This window comes from Sprattus sprattus, assembly GCF_963457725.1.
Source record: "Sprattus sprattus genome assembly, chromosome: 16".
NCBI lineage: Eukaryota > Metazoa > Chordata > Actinopteri > Clupeiformes > Clupeidae > Sprattus > Sprattus sprattus.
Genome location: NC_137914.1, coordinates 28,826,150 through 28,842,385, shown reverse-complemented (window position 1 = coordinate 28,842,385; position 16,236 = coordinate 28,826,150). Strand labels below are relative to the sequence as shown.

The 16,236-nt window shown below is 44.7% G+C and overlaps 1 protein-coding gene across 3 annotated transcripts in view; it reads right to left on the bottom strand.

Annotated features, from left to right (window-relative positions):
• The window catches only part of dmxl1 (Dmx like 1), a 65,898-nt gene extending 49,866 nt beyond the window's left edge, over window positions 1-16,032 (bottom strand). Inside the window, exons 1-13 of one of the 3 annotated variants that reach the window (XM_080854014.1) lie at window positions 15,986-16,032; window positions 14,550-14,751; window positions 13,509-13,634; window positions 11,116-11,190; window positions 10,906-10,987; window positions 10,655-10,787; window positions 9,523-9,589; window positions 8,414-8,592; window positions 7,702-7,906; window positions 7,005-7,173; window positions 4,713-4,901; window positions 1,143-1,369; window positions 226-949 (exon numbers count right to left, since the gene is read on the bottom strand). In XM_080854014.1, the coding sequence (XP_080710140.1) occupies window positions 226-949; window positions 1,143-1,369; window positions 4,713-4,901; window positions 7,005-7,173; window positions 7,702-7,906; window positions 8,414-8,592; window positions 9,523-9,589; window positions 10,655-10,787; window positions 10,906-10,987; window positions 11,116-11,190; window positions 13,509-13,634; window positions 14,550-14,636 (2,263 nt within the window). In that variant the 5' untranslated portion in view covers window positions 14,637-14,751; window positions 15,986-16,032. Of the gene's footprint in view, window positions 1-225; window positions 950-1,142; window positions 1,370-4,712; window positions 4,902-7,004; window positions 7,174-7,701; window positions 7,907-8,413; window positions 8,593-9,522; window positions 9,590-10,654; window positions 10,788-10,905; window positions 10,988-11,115; window positions 11,191-13,508; window positions 13,635-14,549; window positions 14,752-15,476; window positions 15,600-15,898 lie in introns of those variants that run through there. The other 2 variants (XM_080854013.1, XM_080854015.1) reach the window with 2 other exon arrangements.
• Window positions 16,033-16,236: the final 204 nt, after the last annotated feature.

The window sequence follows — 16,236 nt, the reverse complement described above, 5'->3', positions numbered from 1 at the left end:
ATCAGGAATTCCAGATGGCAACATGGCGCGTGCTGGAAAAATGACTGCCACTGGAAACATGTCAACTTTAGTGAAGATGACCTCAGTAAGAGTTATGTGAACTCCAGCACACACACACACACACACACACCCACACACACACACACACACACACGCACGCACGCACGCACGCACACACACTCACACTCACACGCACACGCACACGCACACACAGGGGGGTCTTACCCAGGCAGTTGCTGGGGATGAGTGCAGGGAGCCAGGCCACATTGGCGAAGGCTGATGCGTGGAGAGAGTTGATCCTGGCAAGCTCCAACACGCCTCCAGAGAAGGACAGCGGGCCCACGGGCTCCACCCTCCACAGGATCAGCTCACTGTAGACGGCGTTGGGGTCCTGGGGAGGGGCGCTGAGCGAGCCCCTGCCGTGGTGCCCGGGCGTGGGCGTGGGCCTGACGGTGGTGGCGGTGCCGACGGGCTGCTGCGGGCGCAGGGCGTTGTGGTGGGAGGTGGTGAGCAGCAGCGGCAGCAGGGAGTGGCAGGCCAGGTGGTTGAGGTGGAAGCGGTGGCCGCAGTAGCGCGAGCGGTGCGACACACTCAGCACCGTGGAGAAGGCCGAGTCCTCACCGAAGCTCACCGTCCACTGGTTGAGCGAGCCATCGGCGTGCTTGGAGATCATGAGCACGCTGGGCGTGAAGATGCTGAGGCGCAGGCCGCCGGAGCCGCACAAGGAGGAGGAGGAGGAGGAGGAGGGCTTGCCCAGGCCGTAGCAGGAGATGAGAGAGGAGGAGCGGGGCAGGCCTCCAGCGGACGGACGCTGATGCTGCTGCTGCTGACGACCCTGCTGGATGGCCAGGTCCACGTTCTTGTTGCAGGCGTACATCACCACGCTCCGGCTCAGGGAGTTGGCGTCGCCCATCGGGAATGCCACAGGGATGCGGGACACGAATGACACCTGTCAATCAAATGAGCTGCTGTGAGCATCTCTGGAACTTGATATTTCAAAAGTACAAAGGGTGAAGAGATTTTAAAGCGAACATCAACAAGCTTTGTGCATAATTGTATGTGTGTGTGTGAGAGAGAGAGAAAGAGAGAGACAGAGACACAAAGAGAGAGAGCGTGCGTGCGTGCGTGCGTGCTATCCCCACCTGAGCCTGGCGGAACATTCCGGGCTGGTACTCGTCTAGCCAGTCGACATGCCAGACCAGCAGTGATCCGTCCGTGGGGTGGATGCTGTAGAGCATGTCCGCGCTCCTGTTCCAGTCCTCCAGGAGCAGCTCCACCTGCTGCTCCACGGCCACGCCGTCCATCCCTGCCTCCAGCTGGGGAGGAGACTGACCGCCGCTCCCAGGGCCGTCCTCCACAACCGAGGGCTCTGCAGGGAGAAGAGCCACAGCCAGGTGGTCAGAGATGAAGTGATGGCCGTCTCAGATCAACATGTGCTGCATACTACACATTATATTTCTGTGCTCATCACCAATCTGATCTAACATCTCAACTCTGGAAGTACTGACAGCGGTCCCAAAAGACAGGCTTTGATTTGTGTGCAGCTGATGTTCCAGACGGCACTGCAGTATATCTCTAACCCAAGGATGGGCAACTGGCGGCCCGCGTGCCACATGCGGCACGCCTCTTCATTTATTGCGGCCCGCCGATACATTCAAAAAATAAATAAATAAATAAAATAAATGCTTCCTTCTGTTGACGGACTTTTACTTTGACATCATTCAAAATGCACGTCTCGTGGTAGAGGGAACAGCTATGACCGTAATCTAGCACCATGCTAACATAGCTCCTAAGTTTCCTAAAGGCACAGAGCTATGCAAGCACAACATAAATACTTTGAATCGTCAGTCAGAGAAACAGACTCAGCTTTTTCGGAAATTACTCTGAAAGTACTCTGAAACGGTCACGTTGGCATTGTATCAGGTGGCAGGGAATATAGTCATATAGTGATATAAAAGTCATATAGTGAGGGAGAGTTTGTCTTACGTGTACGTGATGTCGTTGCTATCCTCAACCCTGAAAATGACGGATCATAGCGGTCTGTGTCAGACCTGCAGCTGTCAGGCACGGAAATTGAACAGAGGATATCTTTAACAACTTAATCGAGACACAGTTATGTACAGGTCTTGAGAAGTGCCCTCTCAAAAGTTTCCTTGGCCCCACCAATAAAACAATAAAAAAAAACGTTTGATTTTGAGATCGTCAAATTCACACTTAACTGCGAATCGAGTAGCAGAGGAATCCAGCCTGTTTGAGACTGCAATGGGAAGCACACGCCTCTGTTTGGTCGTGATTGAGTGGGTGAACAGACGGTGATAACGTTTAGTAAACAGACTTGGACCAACAGTCCGACCCAAGCTGGTGAAAGCTGCCATAATTAGCTGCTGGATATAAAGTTTAAAAGTTTAAAATAGTAAAAGAAACTAAATGGTTAAATCATCTCGAGTTAATTCTAGATGTCATGGCTCTCTTGTATCATGCCGTTCATTGATCCTGTGGTTATGCTACCTTACTCAGTTGAACTCTAGCCTACAACGTTAACCTACTCACTTGAGCTGCAAATCCCTACCATACTACAGTATAATTATCACATCTCAGCAGATGTCTTCAATATGTTTATTGTTGTGTCATATTTTAAATCTACATTTGTTAATTTCTCTTCCTAAAACTCACTAGAAGACACTATTTAAAAGGTTATTTTCAAAAAAAATCTTATGGGGAAGCATGCCCCCAGACCCCCCTAGTTTTGCTTGGTCACAGGAAAAATAATAGGTTTTTTCTAGGGGAAAGCCTGCCCACAAGTGGGACTCGGCCCTCTGGTAGCGATATAGAAAAATTGTGGCCCTCTCCAGCATTAAAGTTGCCCATCCCTGCTCTAACCCATTTGGCCGTGTGGTGACGGCAGATGAAATACAGCCCACTGATCAAGGCCGCTGTCAGAGGGCCAGTTACACAGAGCTGGGGCTCGTTGGGGTGGGTGTGTGTGTGACAACCTGATCGCACACCCAGAGGCAGCGGCTGAGACAGCATGAAGATGGCAGACAGAGGAGAGGAGAGGACACAGAGAGATAGAGGGGAAGATAGAGGGCGGAGAGGAGAATGGTATTTGGGTGGGTGCAAATGAGGTGTGTGATTGTGTGTGTGTGTGTGTGTGTGTGTGAACGTAAGCGTGTGTGTTGGGGGTGGGTGTGTGTGTGTGTGTGTGTGTGTGTGTGTGTGTGTGTGTGTGTGTGTGTGTTAGAAAGGCCAGAGACTTTAGCAGATTGTACACGCGCAGAAATCCGTTGCCCAGCAACCTCCTGTGTTTTGAGTTAGGGTGCGGCAAAAACCTGAAGAGTCTGCACGGTGTTAGTTTGGCTGTTAGTCTATTAGTAGAAGTAAGATCTGTTTCACATTCCTTCAGATATGTTTGTGCGTCACTGACGAACTGTAAGTCTGTGTTTATTTCCTATTATATAATGTATAATGTGTAATTCTGTACTTTAATAACGTTAGTTTAGGTAGCAGTTAAGATATAAGTGTAAGTTAATATGTTAGTTAATATGTGGAGATGTCTGGCTACTCTAAACAAAGTTTAGGTGAACTGTTAATAATGTTAGCGAGTAAGTTAGACATGTGTATCGTAACGCGACCTATTATCCCGCGGGCCACCAAAAAATCCGCTTAACACATATGTTTTTATCGATATAAATATGGTTTAATGAATCAACCTTACATATTTCAGAAGTGACAGGTGTGTAGACAATGCACGAAGTCTTGTTTGACTCTCAGCATGAACATTTCTTACCGTATTTTACAATTTGTTTTGTACAGTCGCGAAATGGCAACAAAGTTGGCGACGACCTATTATCCCGCATTGATTTAAAAAGCCGTTGGAAATAAAGCTCAACAAGAAAAAGAATTTACACCGAACGTCGCAAAATCAAAATTCTACTATTTGTATCAGGCTGGTTTGTACCCGCAGTATTACAACACGATCTTAACAGTTCAATACGCTGTATATGTGGCATTTTTGCTACAAAGCTAATTTAAATACCCTTTTTGGGCAGGGACTTAAGTTTTCCGAAATCCGCGATCCTGGATGACACCAAAATCAATATTAAGTAACGCGTACCAGCGCTTGCGGGATAATAGGTCGTGCGGGATAATAGGTCTGGCTACGATACTATGTGTAAGGTTTCTTGTATTATTATTTGTAGCATAATTAGGTTTTCTATTTCTACCGTGAGAATGCCAGTTAATGGCAGCTATAATTAGATTACTAAAGCGCATTTAAATGACCACTAGATGGCAGTAAAATCACATAGTGTAATCACTACTATTTAGTGTCATCACCTATTTGCTGTGTGTGAGAGTTTATGCATACTAATGTATAATTTGTACTTTATTTCTTTTGATAGACCACAAACACAAACAGATAAAGACAAAGATAAAGATCCTTGAGACTGCATTCTGACTGTGTTCTTACCGACACACCAGGGCGACACCACCACATCTACCCTACAAGCTATACAGTCCTTTGCTCTCAGATTAGTCAGTTTTACAGTGTGTGTTGGATGTGTTGGGTGTGTGTGTGTGTGTGTGTGTGTGTGTGTGTGTGTGTGTGTGTGTGTGTGTGTGTGTGTGTGCACGTGTACGCGTGTGCGTGTGCGTGCGTGTGCGTGCGTGTGCGTGCGTGTGCGTGTGCGTGTGTGTGCGCGTGTGTTCTGTACCAGCTGGCTGTTCCGTGGTGTTGGCCCCACTAGGGCTCTCCTGGGCGGAGCGGAGCGTCTGCAGCAGCACCTCCATGGCCAGAGTGAACTGCAGCTCCTTGTTGTTGAGCCAGTGCACCGTGAAGGGCCCGCCAGGCTCCTCCTCATCACAGCCATTCAGAGACGAGATGGAGGGCAGCAGCGGGATATCTGACACACACACACACGAGCACACACACACACGCGCGCACACACACGCACGCACGCACACACACACACACACGCACGCACACACACACACACACACACAAACAGACACACAGACGCACACACACACGCACAGAGACACAACCAGTATGAGTGACAATATTTGCATTATTAAATTGTGCGACGCCTGTTAAGTAAACATTTGATACAATATCAAAGCAATCAATCTCCTCTCTCAAGCAATTTCTTAATCCTGCACTGAAGCTGGACCTTAAAGCAACCACCATTCCCAACCACCTAGTCACTCTCATTAGGAACATCTGAAGTAAAAACACATACAGAGTACAGAGTGACCACCAGAAACTTTACTAATTTACTAATAATGACATTTGTATGGATTCATCAGAGCACAGAGAGAGAGAGCGACAGTGAGAGAGTGAGAGAGGGAGGGAGGAAGTGTGACACTGTATATGTAGAGGTGAAGTGTTAAAGAACTCTGCACATGTATGTAAATGTAAGATGGGGTAGTCTCTCTACCAAAGCCATAGCTACTGTGCATGTCTGTGGGTGTGCAGTATGTCTCTAGACCAGGGGTCTTCAACAGGGGGTCCGCAGATGTACTGCAGGGGGGTCGCAAAATCTTTGGTTGATAAGACATTTTTTTTTATATTTCTAAAAAAAATTTAAAAAAAAATTCAACCATTTTTTTTCCCACAAATTTAAATGTCTTCCGAATCAGAATTGTATTTATTCCCTTTAAATTTACATTAACATAAATCCAACATATTGTAGCGAACGTATAAATTGACCGAGAAGACGTTATCTTTCAGTCCAATCGACACATTCAGCTACCCACAGGAGCTCTCTCAAGCTGGGCACCGGTTCACTCACAGCACCTTTCATGCAAATACGACAGCACAGGCACTAGCAAATCAGATTGCGTTTCTGCTCAAGTCTAAAGTGCGCGGAGATCAAAAATAAAAGATGGTGGACCAAACTCCATAGCTGGTCTTGTTTGTACCTCTAAATTGTTAGTTTGACATTTTTTGGCTTAGATTTAAAAAAATAAATAAATAGAAATAGACAATGGTCCAAGGTCAAAAAACGTTAATTGTAACTGAAAAATAAGTCTGAGAGGATTTGCGAGGTGTATGAGCCCCCTAGCTAATGTTAGTATGCTACTACCTACAATCTTAACAACTTGCTAGCGGTGTGATTGTTTTGTTGACCTGTCAATCTCACTATAACATCTATGTTGTCAACACAACTCCATGCGCCAGACTCCTCCTCCGTCATCCGTTGGATTGTGTCAGTCAGGAGTTATTGAAAAGAAGATACATCTCACTAATGTGGGAGGATGTGTGCCATCGACAGATGCTTGAGGATTCACTGCCCCTTTTTTATGTATGATGAAATAAAAACATATATCTGTGAATTATTCTAATAAGTTGTTATTAATTGTTAGCTCAGAGTTGTTTGCAAGATGTATGTTTATAAATGGCAGTGGCACGGCAAAATTGTATTTAATTTATATAGTAGGGGGTCCCTGCTCATCTCGCCATCAGTTTGGGGGTCCTTGGCCTGAAAAACGTTGAAGACCCCTGCTCTAGACTGTTGAGACCTGTGTGTGTGGTCAGTGTGTCACCTGTTGCAGGTATAAGACTGGTGTGTGTGTGTGTGTGTGTGTGTGTGTGTGTGTGAGTGTGTGTGTGTGTGGTCAGTGTGTCACCTGTGGCGGGTATAAGACTGGTGTGTGTGTGTGTGTGTGTGTGTGTGTGTGTGTGTGTGTGTGTGTGGTCAGTGTGTCACCTGTGGCAGGTATAAGACTGGTGTGTGTGTGTGTGTGTGTGTGTGTGTGGTGAGTGTCTCACCTGTGGCAGGTATTAGACTGGTGTGTGTGTGTGTGTGGTCAGTGTGTCACCTGTAGCGGGTATAGGACTGGTGTGTGTGTGTGTGTGTGTGTGTGGTCAGTGTGTCACCTGTGGCAGGTATAAGACTGGTGTGTGTGTGTGTGTGTGTGTGTGTGTGTGTGTGTGTGTGGTCAGTGTGTCACCTGTGGCATGGTTGAGACGTGTGTGTGTGTGTGTGTGTGTGTGTGTGTGTCACCTGTGGCAGGGTTTATGCTGGCTGCGATGTGGAAGTGGCAGAGGGCGTTGGCGTTGGTGTGGGGCTGGGTGGGTTTGTGGTTGTAGTGTTTGCCCTGCTGCTGTGGGAGGATGCTGGTGTGGGCCAGAACGCCACGCTGGGAACCCCCCCACGACTCCTGCAGGTTCAGCTGACACACACACACAGACACACAGACACACAGACACACAGACACACAGACACACACACACACACACGTCAACTTTCTTTACAGTGAAGCCCCTTTAACATATGAAATCCATGACAATGGCAGATTAAACAATCCTAATTCACAAGGCAATGGTTTACTCTAATATCAATTGCAGTGTAGTAAAAGAGCCCGCCCTCCCCCTCCCCCTCGCCCTTTAGAAGAAAACGATGCATCTTGTTGCTCCCATTCCCACTTAAGCCATTGGCGTCATGGTTACTGGGTTGCCAGGGGGGAGAGTGACAGTACAACTATGGCGTTATAACCACACTGGCTCTCATTCCCACTTGACGCCAATACGTCACAACATTAAAAAAAATCAGATTTCAATGTAAGTGGAGCTATAATATAAGTGGACGTATAGTATAAGAGGGCCTACACTTTAAGTGGGCCTTTAAAATGACCTATACTATACTGAGCCCTTCATCATCTCAGCATGTGACCGTGTGATGAGATCGGCTCAACCTTCACCTCTAATGGATTTGGTGTTCTGCCATTGGCTGGGAGCTTCTTGTTGTCCCTGGCCAGCCGGTTGGGGTCGCCATGGTGCTGGTGGTTGCCAGGGTTATTGTGCTTGAGTCCAGACAGCAAGCAGTCACTTGGCAACAGTGTCTCCGCCCAGAGACGACACACACTATCCTTGCAGCAGGTCAAGAGCACGTTGCACACCGCACCTCTGAGGGAAGGCGCGCGCGCACACACACACACACACACACACACACACACACACACACACACACACACACACACAGCACTTTACAATCACACACAAACTAAATTCTCCAGCAACATAACATGAACAATCCACCCAATGGAACAGCACCATAAAGGAGCATCTACTCACTTAACTTGCAAACATGACTACTGTACACTTCTCCTTTAGGTATGAAAGAATATGACAGAGGCCCACTAAACATCCAGTGTGTCATTCTCCCAAATGTGTGTGTGTGTATTTTCTCAGTGAAAGGTGTTCAGAAATTGCTGTGGTGTCCATTTTGTAAATATACCATATACTGCCATCCCAACTCACAGATCTCTTATAACACTGCTTCACAATAAGGAGGCAGGAACAGATAAATAGATAAATATGTACTAAATTACATAAAATCATTGAAACTAAAATGACTTGATGTTTCGCTGCTTTTGTTGTCATGGTCAGGCCATTGTCTTCTTGCCTCTGTACCTGGGCATGTACTTGCTGGTCTTCCTCCAGGAGAAGCCGGTGACAGAGCGGGGATGGGCTAGGTAGATGAAGGAGAAGTCCAGGCCCCCTGGAGAGCTCTGCTCCGGTGGGGTGAAGAGTTTGCCAGCATCCCACTGCCAGCTGCTGGTGCCGTACCACACCTTCACCAGGCAGTCATCCTGAGAACGAGTCACAAAAACATCAACACACATAACCATCACACACATACACAAATCACACACATAATCATCAACACACATAACCATCACACACACACACACATCACACATAATCATCAACACACATAACCATCACACACATACAAATCACACACATAATCATCAACACACATAACCATCACACACATACAAATCACACACATACAAATCACACACATAACCATCACACACATAACCATCACACACATAACCATCACACACATACAAATCACACACATAATCATCAACACACATAACCATCACACACATACAAATCACACACATACAAATCACACACATAACCATCACACACATACAAATCACACACATAATCATCAACACACATAACCATCACACACATACAAATCACACACATACAAATCACACACATAACCATCACACACATACAAATCACACACATAATCATCAACACACATAACCATCACACACACACACACATCACACACATAATCATCAACACACATAACCATCACACACACACAAATCACACACATAATCATCAACACACATAACCATCACACACATACAAATCACACACATAATCATCAACACACATAACCATCACACACATACAAATCACACACATAATCATCAACACACATAACCATCACACACATACAAATCACACACATAATCATCAACACACATAACCATCACACACATGATCATCTCAACTGGACCATGCGTACAGGCTGCTTCTCAGTGTACACCACTAACTTTTTAATTTAAAAAACGGCAGATGCCATTAAAAGCCCCAAAACAACTTAACAGACCTGTAACATCGATTTATGGATCCAAAATAAACATTTTAATATTTCATTTCATCAAAAGGAGCTGGCAAATTTCCAGTGAGTGTTCATGAGCTCTCACCTGACCAGCCGTAGCAAAGAACTCTCCTCCAGGTGAGAACTTCAGGAAATGGATGGGGGAGGCAGTTCTGTCAAACACACACACACACACACACACACACACACACACACACACACACACACACACACACACACACACACACACACACACACACACACACACACACACACACACACACACACACACACACACACACACACACACACACACACACACACACACACACACACACACACACACACACACACACACACACACACACGATGCATATTCAGCAGCTTCAGCCTGTAAGGTATTGGTAGGTTTTGCATTCCAGGCCATATCAATTGATCCCTAACCTTAGTCTGACACACCTCATCTCATCCTGCCCCCCCCCCTTACCTACCCCGACCACAATAAAATTCACACACACACAACTCATTCTCCAGTTACAGAGTAGGGAACAATAGCCACTTCCTGTCAGGAATGCCTTTACAATCCAATAGATGACAAAGTACACCTTCCTCCTTCAGACAGAACAGCCCATCTCTGGCAGCATCACCTTAACCACATGCAGGCTACTATGGGTATAGTTCCCTGAACAATTAATTACACGGCAAATGGCATGGACCAGCAACACTTAATCACTTTGTGGAATGTACAGCTAACACTCAAATAACACATCTCCATCATAACAGAGCACACCCAACAGATTCCTGATTCAGACTCCTCAAAACTGTCATGTATTTAAATAGCATGGCAAGCCATCACAGTTAGCCTAAAGACATGGCTTTAATATAATCCAGCTATAGGCATAGTTCACGTTAGACAGCAAGCCATTCTAAATGTTTTACATATGTGAAGTTAACATTAGCCTAGCGATAGCATGCTAATCGTTCATTACAATAAACTAGCTTCAACCATCAAGCAGTAATTTGATGTTAATTAAACATCCATAGATATCGTGTTCATTTGAACCAGCTGAGTTTTGCACTGAAATATGTTAGATCCATAAGTCATTGCACACATCGTTACAAATGCACTATTTCGTATAGCGTATACCTGCTTCATGTTTGTACCATGGGGCAAACTCACTTTTTGTACCCTGGTAGTTGTGCGAATTTAATTGTTCACTCCCCAGAGTCACACTTACTTGCACTGCCAGATGCATGTCCATGAGCTCTGGCCTTCAGTGCTGGGGAGGGGCCCCTCCTCCGTGGCCCCCCAGGAGGAACTCTCGTTGGACCAGAGCTGGAGGCTGCTTGAGCCTGTCAGCAGTTGCACGCCTGGATCCAGACAAGTACAAATTCACAATAAATAACCATTTTAAGAAGTATCAGAAAAATAAATAAGAGAACATTTTTCTTTTTTTTCCACAAAAATAAAATCAATCCAGTGCTATACCTGCGGGGTTCCATGCCAGGTTATGTGCAATTGAGTGCAATACAAACTGCCCACTCTTCTGCCACTGGTAGCCACATTTCTGCTGCACACGCACACACACAGACACACAGTATGCTTTACTACGTACATAAAGCAAAAATACATGACATAAGACTACAAGCACCAGAACACAGCCATGTGTTTGATATTTGACCAGCAGTAGAAACTCACCGTTTGAGTCTTGTCAGGATTCAGTAGTGGGACTGGCTCGAACACACACACAGAGTTCCCATAAGAGGCTGCTATCTGTGGGCATCAGTGAAAATCAACAAGAGGAGATCAAACATTTAGTTGGAAGATAACGATTGAGTAGGCCTAAATAAGAAGGAGAAAATGCTCTCGGTCATACTGTAATGTTGCAATCTAGTTTTATCTTTTAATCGATCAAAAGCATCGTGTTACAAATCTTTCCCATATTAAGACTAGATGACCTCATCAAGAATCCTTTATTATAACACATATTCCAAGAGACAAAACTGTGAAACTATTTTCTTTATACTAAAATGATCTGTTCCTTTTGCAGCTTCATTATCTGTTAATTATATAGTCATTCATCAGTAATTGATCTGTTAATTATATAGTCATCCTTCAGTACTTTATCTGTTAATTATATAGTCATCCATCAGTACTTTATCTGTTCATTATAGTCATCCTTCAGTACTTTATCTGTTCATTATTTAGTCATCCAGTTCAGTACTTTATCTGTTCATTATTTAGTCATCCTTCAGTACTTTATCTGTATGGAACACACTGTCTAACACCGTTCCATTGCTTACGTCCCTTATTAAACATGCCTCACCTTTTGTCTCACACTAGCTCCTAGATGTTGGAGGTTTATCCATTTTACACATAAAGCATAACATTATGAAACCATGTCATGTTTCTGCTCAAGACCTGCCGTTTCCCTCAAATGATGTTTTCCAAGTGTTTAACTATGTATAAATATAGGCATGTATTTGTAGGCCAGCCCTGCATCTAAAACCTGCTATATCAGAACATCACTGAATTACCTGGACACTGAAATAGATTTAACAGAAACAGAACATTTATATCCATCTAAACAGCTGTGCTCAGGACAGCACTTAATGCATATTAACCAGAAACAACAAAATCTTACTAATCTGTATGAGATGAGGATGCTGCAGTGCAGTCACAGACAAGTGACTCACAATGACCACTCAGACACACAAACACACACACATACACACAAACAAACACTCTCACATGACCACTCAGACACACACGACCTCTCACGATGACCACTCACAATGACCACTCACAATGACCACTCACAATGACCACTCACAATGACCACTCACAATGACCACTCACAATGACCACTCACAATCACACACACACACACACACACACACACACACACACACGACCACTCAGACACACAAACACTCACACATGACCACTCAAACACACACTCACGATGACCACTCACAATGACCACTCACAATGACCACTCACGCACACACATGACCACTCACACACTCACACTCACACACACACAAACACTCACACCTCTACAGTGAGCCCGTCTGACTCGAGCAGCTCAGTAACAAAGAAAAGGAGCACCACTTATGTGAAGTTAACTGGAGATTAGCTCTAAATCACAGTTCTACTCCGTTGACAGTTGGACACCTCTAGCTGGGTCACCCACAAGCTTCATAGAGAGGAGGACTGATGCTAACCCAGACATTAATCCTGTCTACATAAACCGCAGAACAATAAAAGGATGGCATATGTGGATAGACAAGGCTTAGCACAATGCTAAGCCATATTAGCTGTAATGGAGACAGAGAAACGACCTAGTCATCCAGATCAGAGAGCTGGAAGGATCTTCACTAAAACAACCAGCAGCAGGCAAGGAGTCCTTGCCTCAGCATGGCGAGGAAACACAAAGACACTTACGTCTCTAGGGTTAACCCTGTTTAGCTGTGAACTCTACAGAGTCTTCAGATCCAACAACATGAGTCAACATGGAAAAAAGCACACACGAACAGAGATGGCGGTTTACATTTAAGAACAGAGAGCCTATGCATTCTACCCACAACCACAGATTATGCCACACCATCAGATTATAAGATCGGCAGCAAAATTTCTGTGTGTAACAATTTAATTTCTTAAAATGTACAGCCCTCTATTTTATGTTACACCTTTAAGTAGGTCTTGCTGAACTGTAGCAGGGAAATACAGGATAGCGTCGGATACTGTATGCTATATAATCAAGGATTTATAGTCAGTGCAGGGAGGTCCCATTCACTCTGTTCCTTTGGTTGCCTGGCTAAAACTACGGCTTACCAAATCAGCAGAGGCTCAGAACAGAAGCAGCTCCTCAGGCCTGACTGGTTCTCCAGGGTCGAGTAAAGTTGTATAGTATACTGCCCCAATAAGCAAAACCCTCTCCTCAGTGAGCCAAGCACAGGTCAAGCCAGCAAAAAATGTATAAATAAATAAATAAATAAATAAATAAAGGTCACAAGCATACAGACTTTTCCAACGTCCAATATCTTCCTGCTGTGAAGGGGTTGATGTGAAGGACAGCTGTCTCTTACCTGGCCACCCAGCTGAGAGCAGTCCACACAGCCCACCTGGATGTTTCCATGCTTGGCTCCTGGAATGATCTGAAGCCTCTCAAAGTCACTGCCCAGAATTACAATATCACAGCCGGAGGCATAGGCCTGTGGTACACAACCATAACGGTGTTCATTATTGACAGAAAGCGTCATATTTCATATCATATTCTTTCTTGACAATTAACACATCACAAGTAATGAACACATTTAGATAGATAGATAGATGGATACTTTATTTATCCCGAGGGAAATGAATCAGCATATATGCAGCCTCAGAGAGGAACCCATGATATTCTGGTTCTTGTCTTGTTCTCCCATCTATCCAAAGCTACAGCGGTTTGTTCTAAAGTGACATGCAAATGTAACTTCACACATAGCTACATCAAACACATACAATACAGTAAGTGGCAGTGTTCCCAAAACCTCAAGAGAAATACACGCTAAACAACAAAAACATACACAGTGGGAGTTGAAATTGCACCCTCCCCTTAATCTAATCAATCATTGCTTTATTCAAACATGACTCAGAGAGAGATGGGTGGGGAATGAAATAGGAGTTATGCAAGCAGGGATGTGGACAGGGGATGCAACACATGGTGAGTGTGCACCACCTCCCAAGGAACCCAGCCTGCTAGGACAAGGGCACATGAACAAGCATTCGGATGCTGCTGTATACAGGACTCTTTAAGCAATGCCCTTGAACTATGGAAGACCCAACTAGCCCTAGCATTTAATGACCAAACAAATGGTATGATCTAAGAGGATACATATCCTACACGTCTTAAGCTCAACTGTCCAAAATTAAACTGGATCAAATTCATAGAGTTAGAGGTCTGCACTCCAGTTAGCTCTGATCCGAGGAATCTATTAACACTGTGTTCAGAAATAAGGGCAGGGTGCACAGGGGACCAGCATGCAAGTTTCTCTGTCTTCTTCTTCATCACATTCCCGCCTGTCTCAGCAGAAGTGAGCTGAGGAAGGGCTGTTCCTAGAACATAATTGCGCTGAAACAAGACTTACAGTGAAAGGTACATTGTTCAGGCTGCCCACGGAAAAGCAGTTGTCTCCAGGGTTCACTGCCCCGGTCAGGACCTGATGCAGATTCATGGTCTGTGCTGTACCCCTCTATTCCAAACGAGGCCTCAAACCTGGTGTGCTCCGGTATACAGACATCGTCCAAGGGAAGTGTAGGCTACCGCTGTGTCACAAACGTGCCTCCAACCTGAAACACCAAAGAGACACACTGGTTTAGCATTTTTTTTTTTACACATTTAGTGTCAATAGTTTGCTGAATGAATCTCGATAGTATTTCTATGATGTTTGTTGACAGTGTCATCATAGGTGAATGTTCCTAATGGGTCATTTCAAGTATAGCCTCTGCAGTAGATGTGTGCCACGACACAATCGTGTGTCTGAATACATAACTAACTAACGTTAGTCCATTCAGTCATTACCTTTTAAAACTCAATGTTCGTTGTCCATGAAATAACTCCCTCCAACGTTGGCACCTATCTTGCGAAAGTTAGCACGGTAACCACAGATGTGGGATGTTGTGCTCTACAATAGGTGGGTAGCAACTAGCGAGCTAGTTTGCAAATACACTGACTAGGCTCAAAATCAAAACGACGTGGAAACCATAAACTGACCAATTATGTGCAATGTGAAGACCCTCTATCGAACCGCACATGCAAAGCATAACTTATATAACATGTCTGGCCTAAGCCATTTACTTTAAAACCCCGAGAAATGAAATAAGGTGAACAAGTTCCGTGTGTCAACTCACGTGACGCCAATGGTCGGAAATAAGTTGGAGACAAGTTAACATTAGCCCGCAAGCTAAGAAGCATATCGTTACGCGAAGATGGAGGAAACTTGCTCGAACCATCGACACCTATCGAGCTGACTGCCGAAAACATGACAAGTGGATGGATTCTGTGAGCTACTCACCTCCTTTGAAATAACATAAATTGCAACAGCTGGATTTGCTTGCTTACAAAGATTGGGTGACGTTTGCTATTGCAGCAAATGTAGTTGCCTCCAAGTATTTCAGTCATTTGGCTAGCTTTAGCCATAACCCCTCTGGGTAGAACAACCTCTAATTAGATCTAAATGAAATGTTCTTAGGACATTTAAGTAAAAGTTTAATTCCATTCTCATTCTATACTACACATTCCATCGGTCACCTTCTCGACATTTAAAGGCTACAACACATGTTAACTTGTCATACTGACAACCGGTTAGTTGCATGTGCTACAAAGCTGGCTAACAAGCTAGCACAAACTTAGCTGACTAGACAGGCAGCTCGCTAGCAGTACACATCTACCAGTGTCTCACCTATAACAGGTTAGGATGCTTTTTATTCTTCTTACCTCTTCAATGCACCAGGTTTTGTGTTGATCCTAGACCACATATCCGAAAATAGCAATGACACGGAACTGTCAATACATTAAGCTTACCAGTCAAGCTTTGGTTGCAGTGCAACTATATCTGGCCATGGATGCTGTAGATGTTTTTTACTGTACGACAGTTGCATGCGCAAAGCATCCTGGTTCTTGTGGTTTCTCAAAGGAAGCTGCTGTCGACTAATAGTTTCTGTCATTTCTATGATAGTCTACAGAGCCGCCTAAGCGTCATAGTGACTATTTTTTCAGAGCTGCTTATGCATTGCCTCGCAATACTTTTGCAGGGGACGCAGAACTATCTGCGA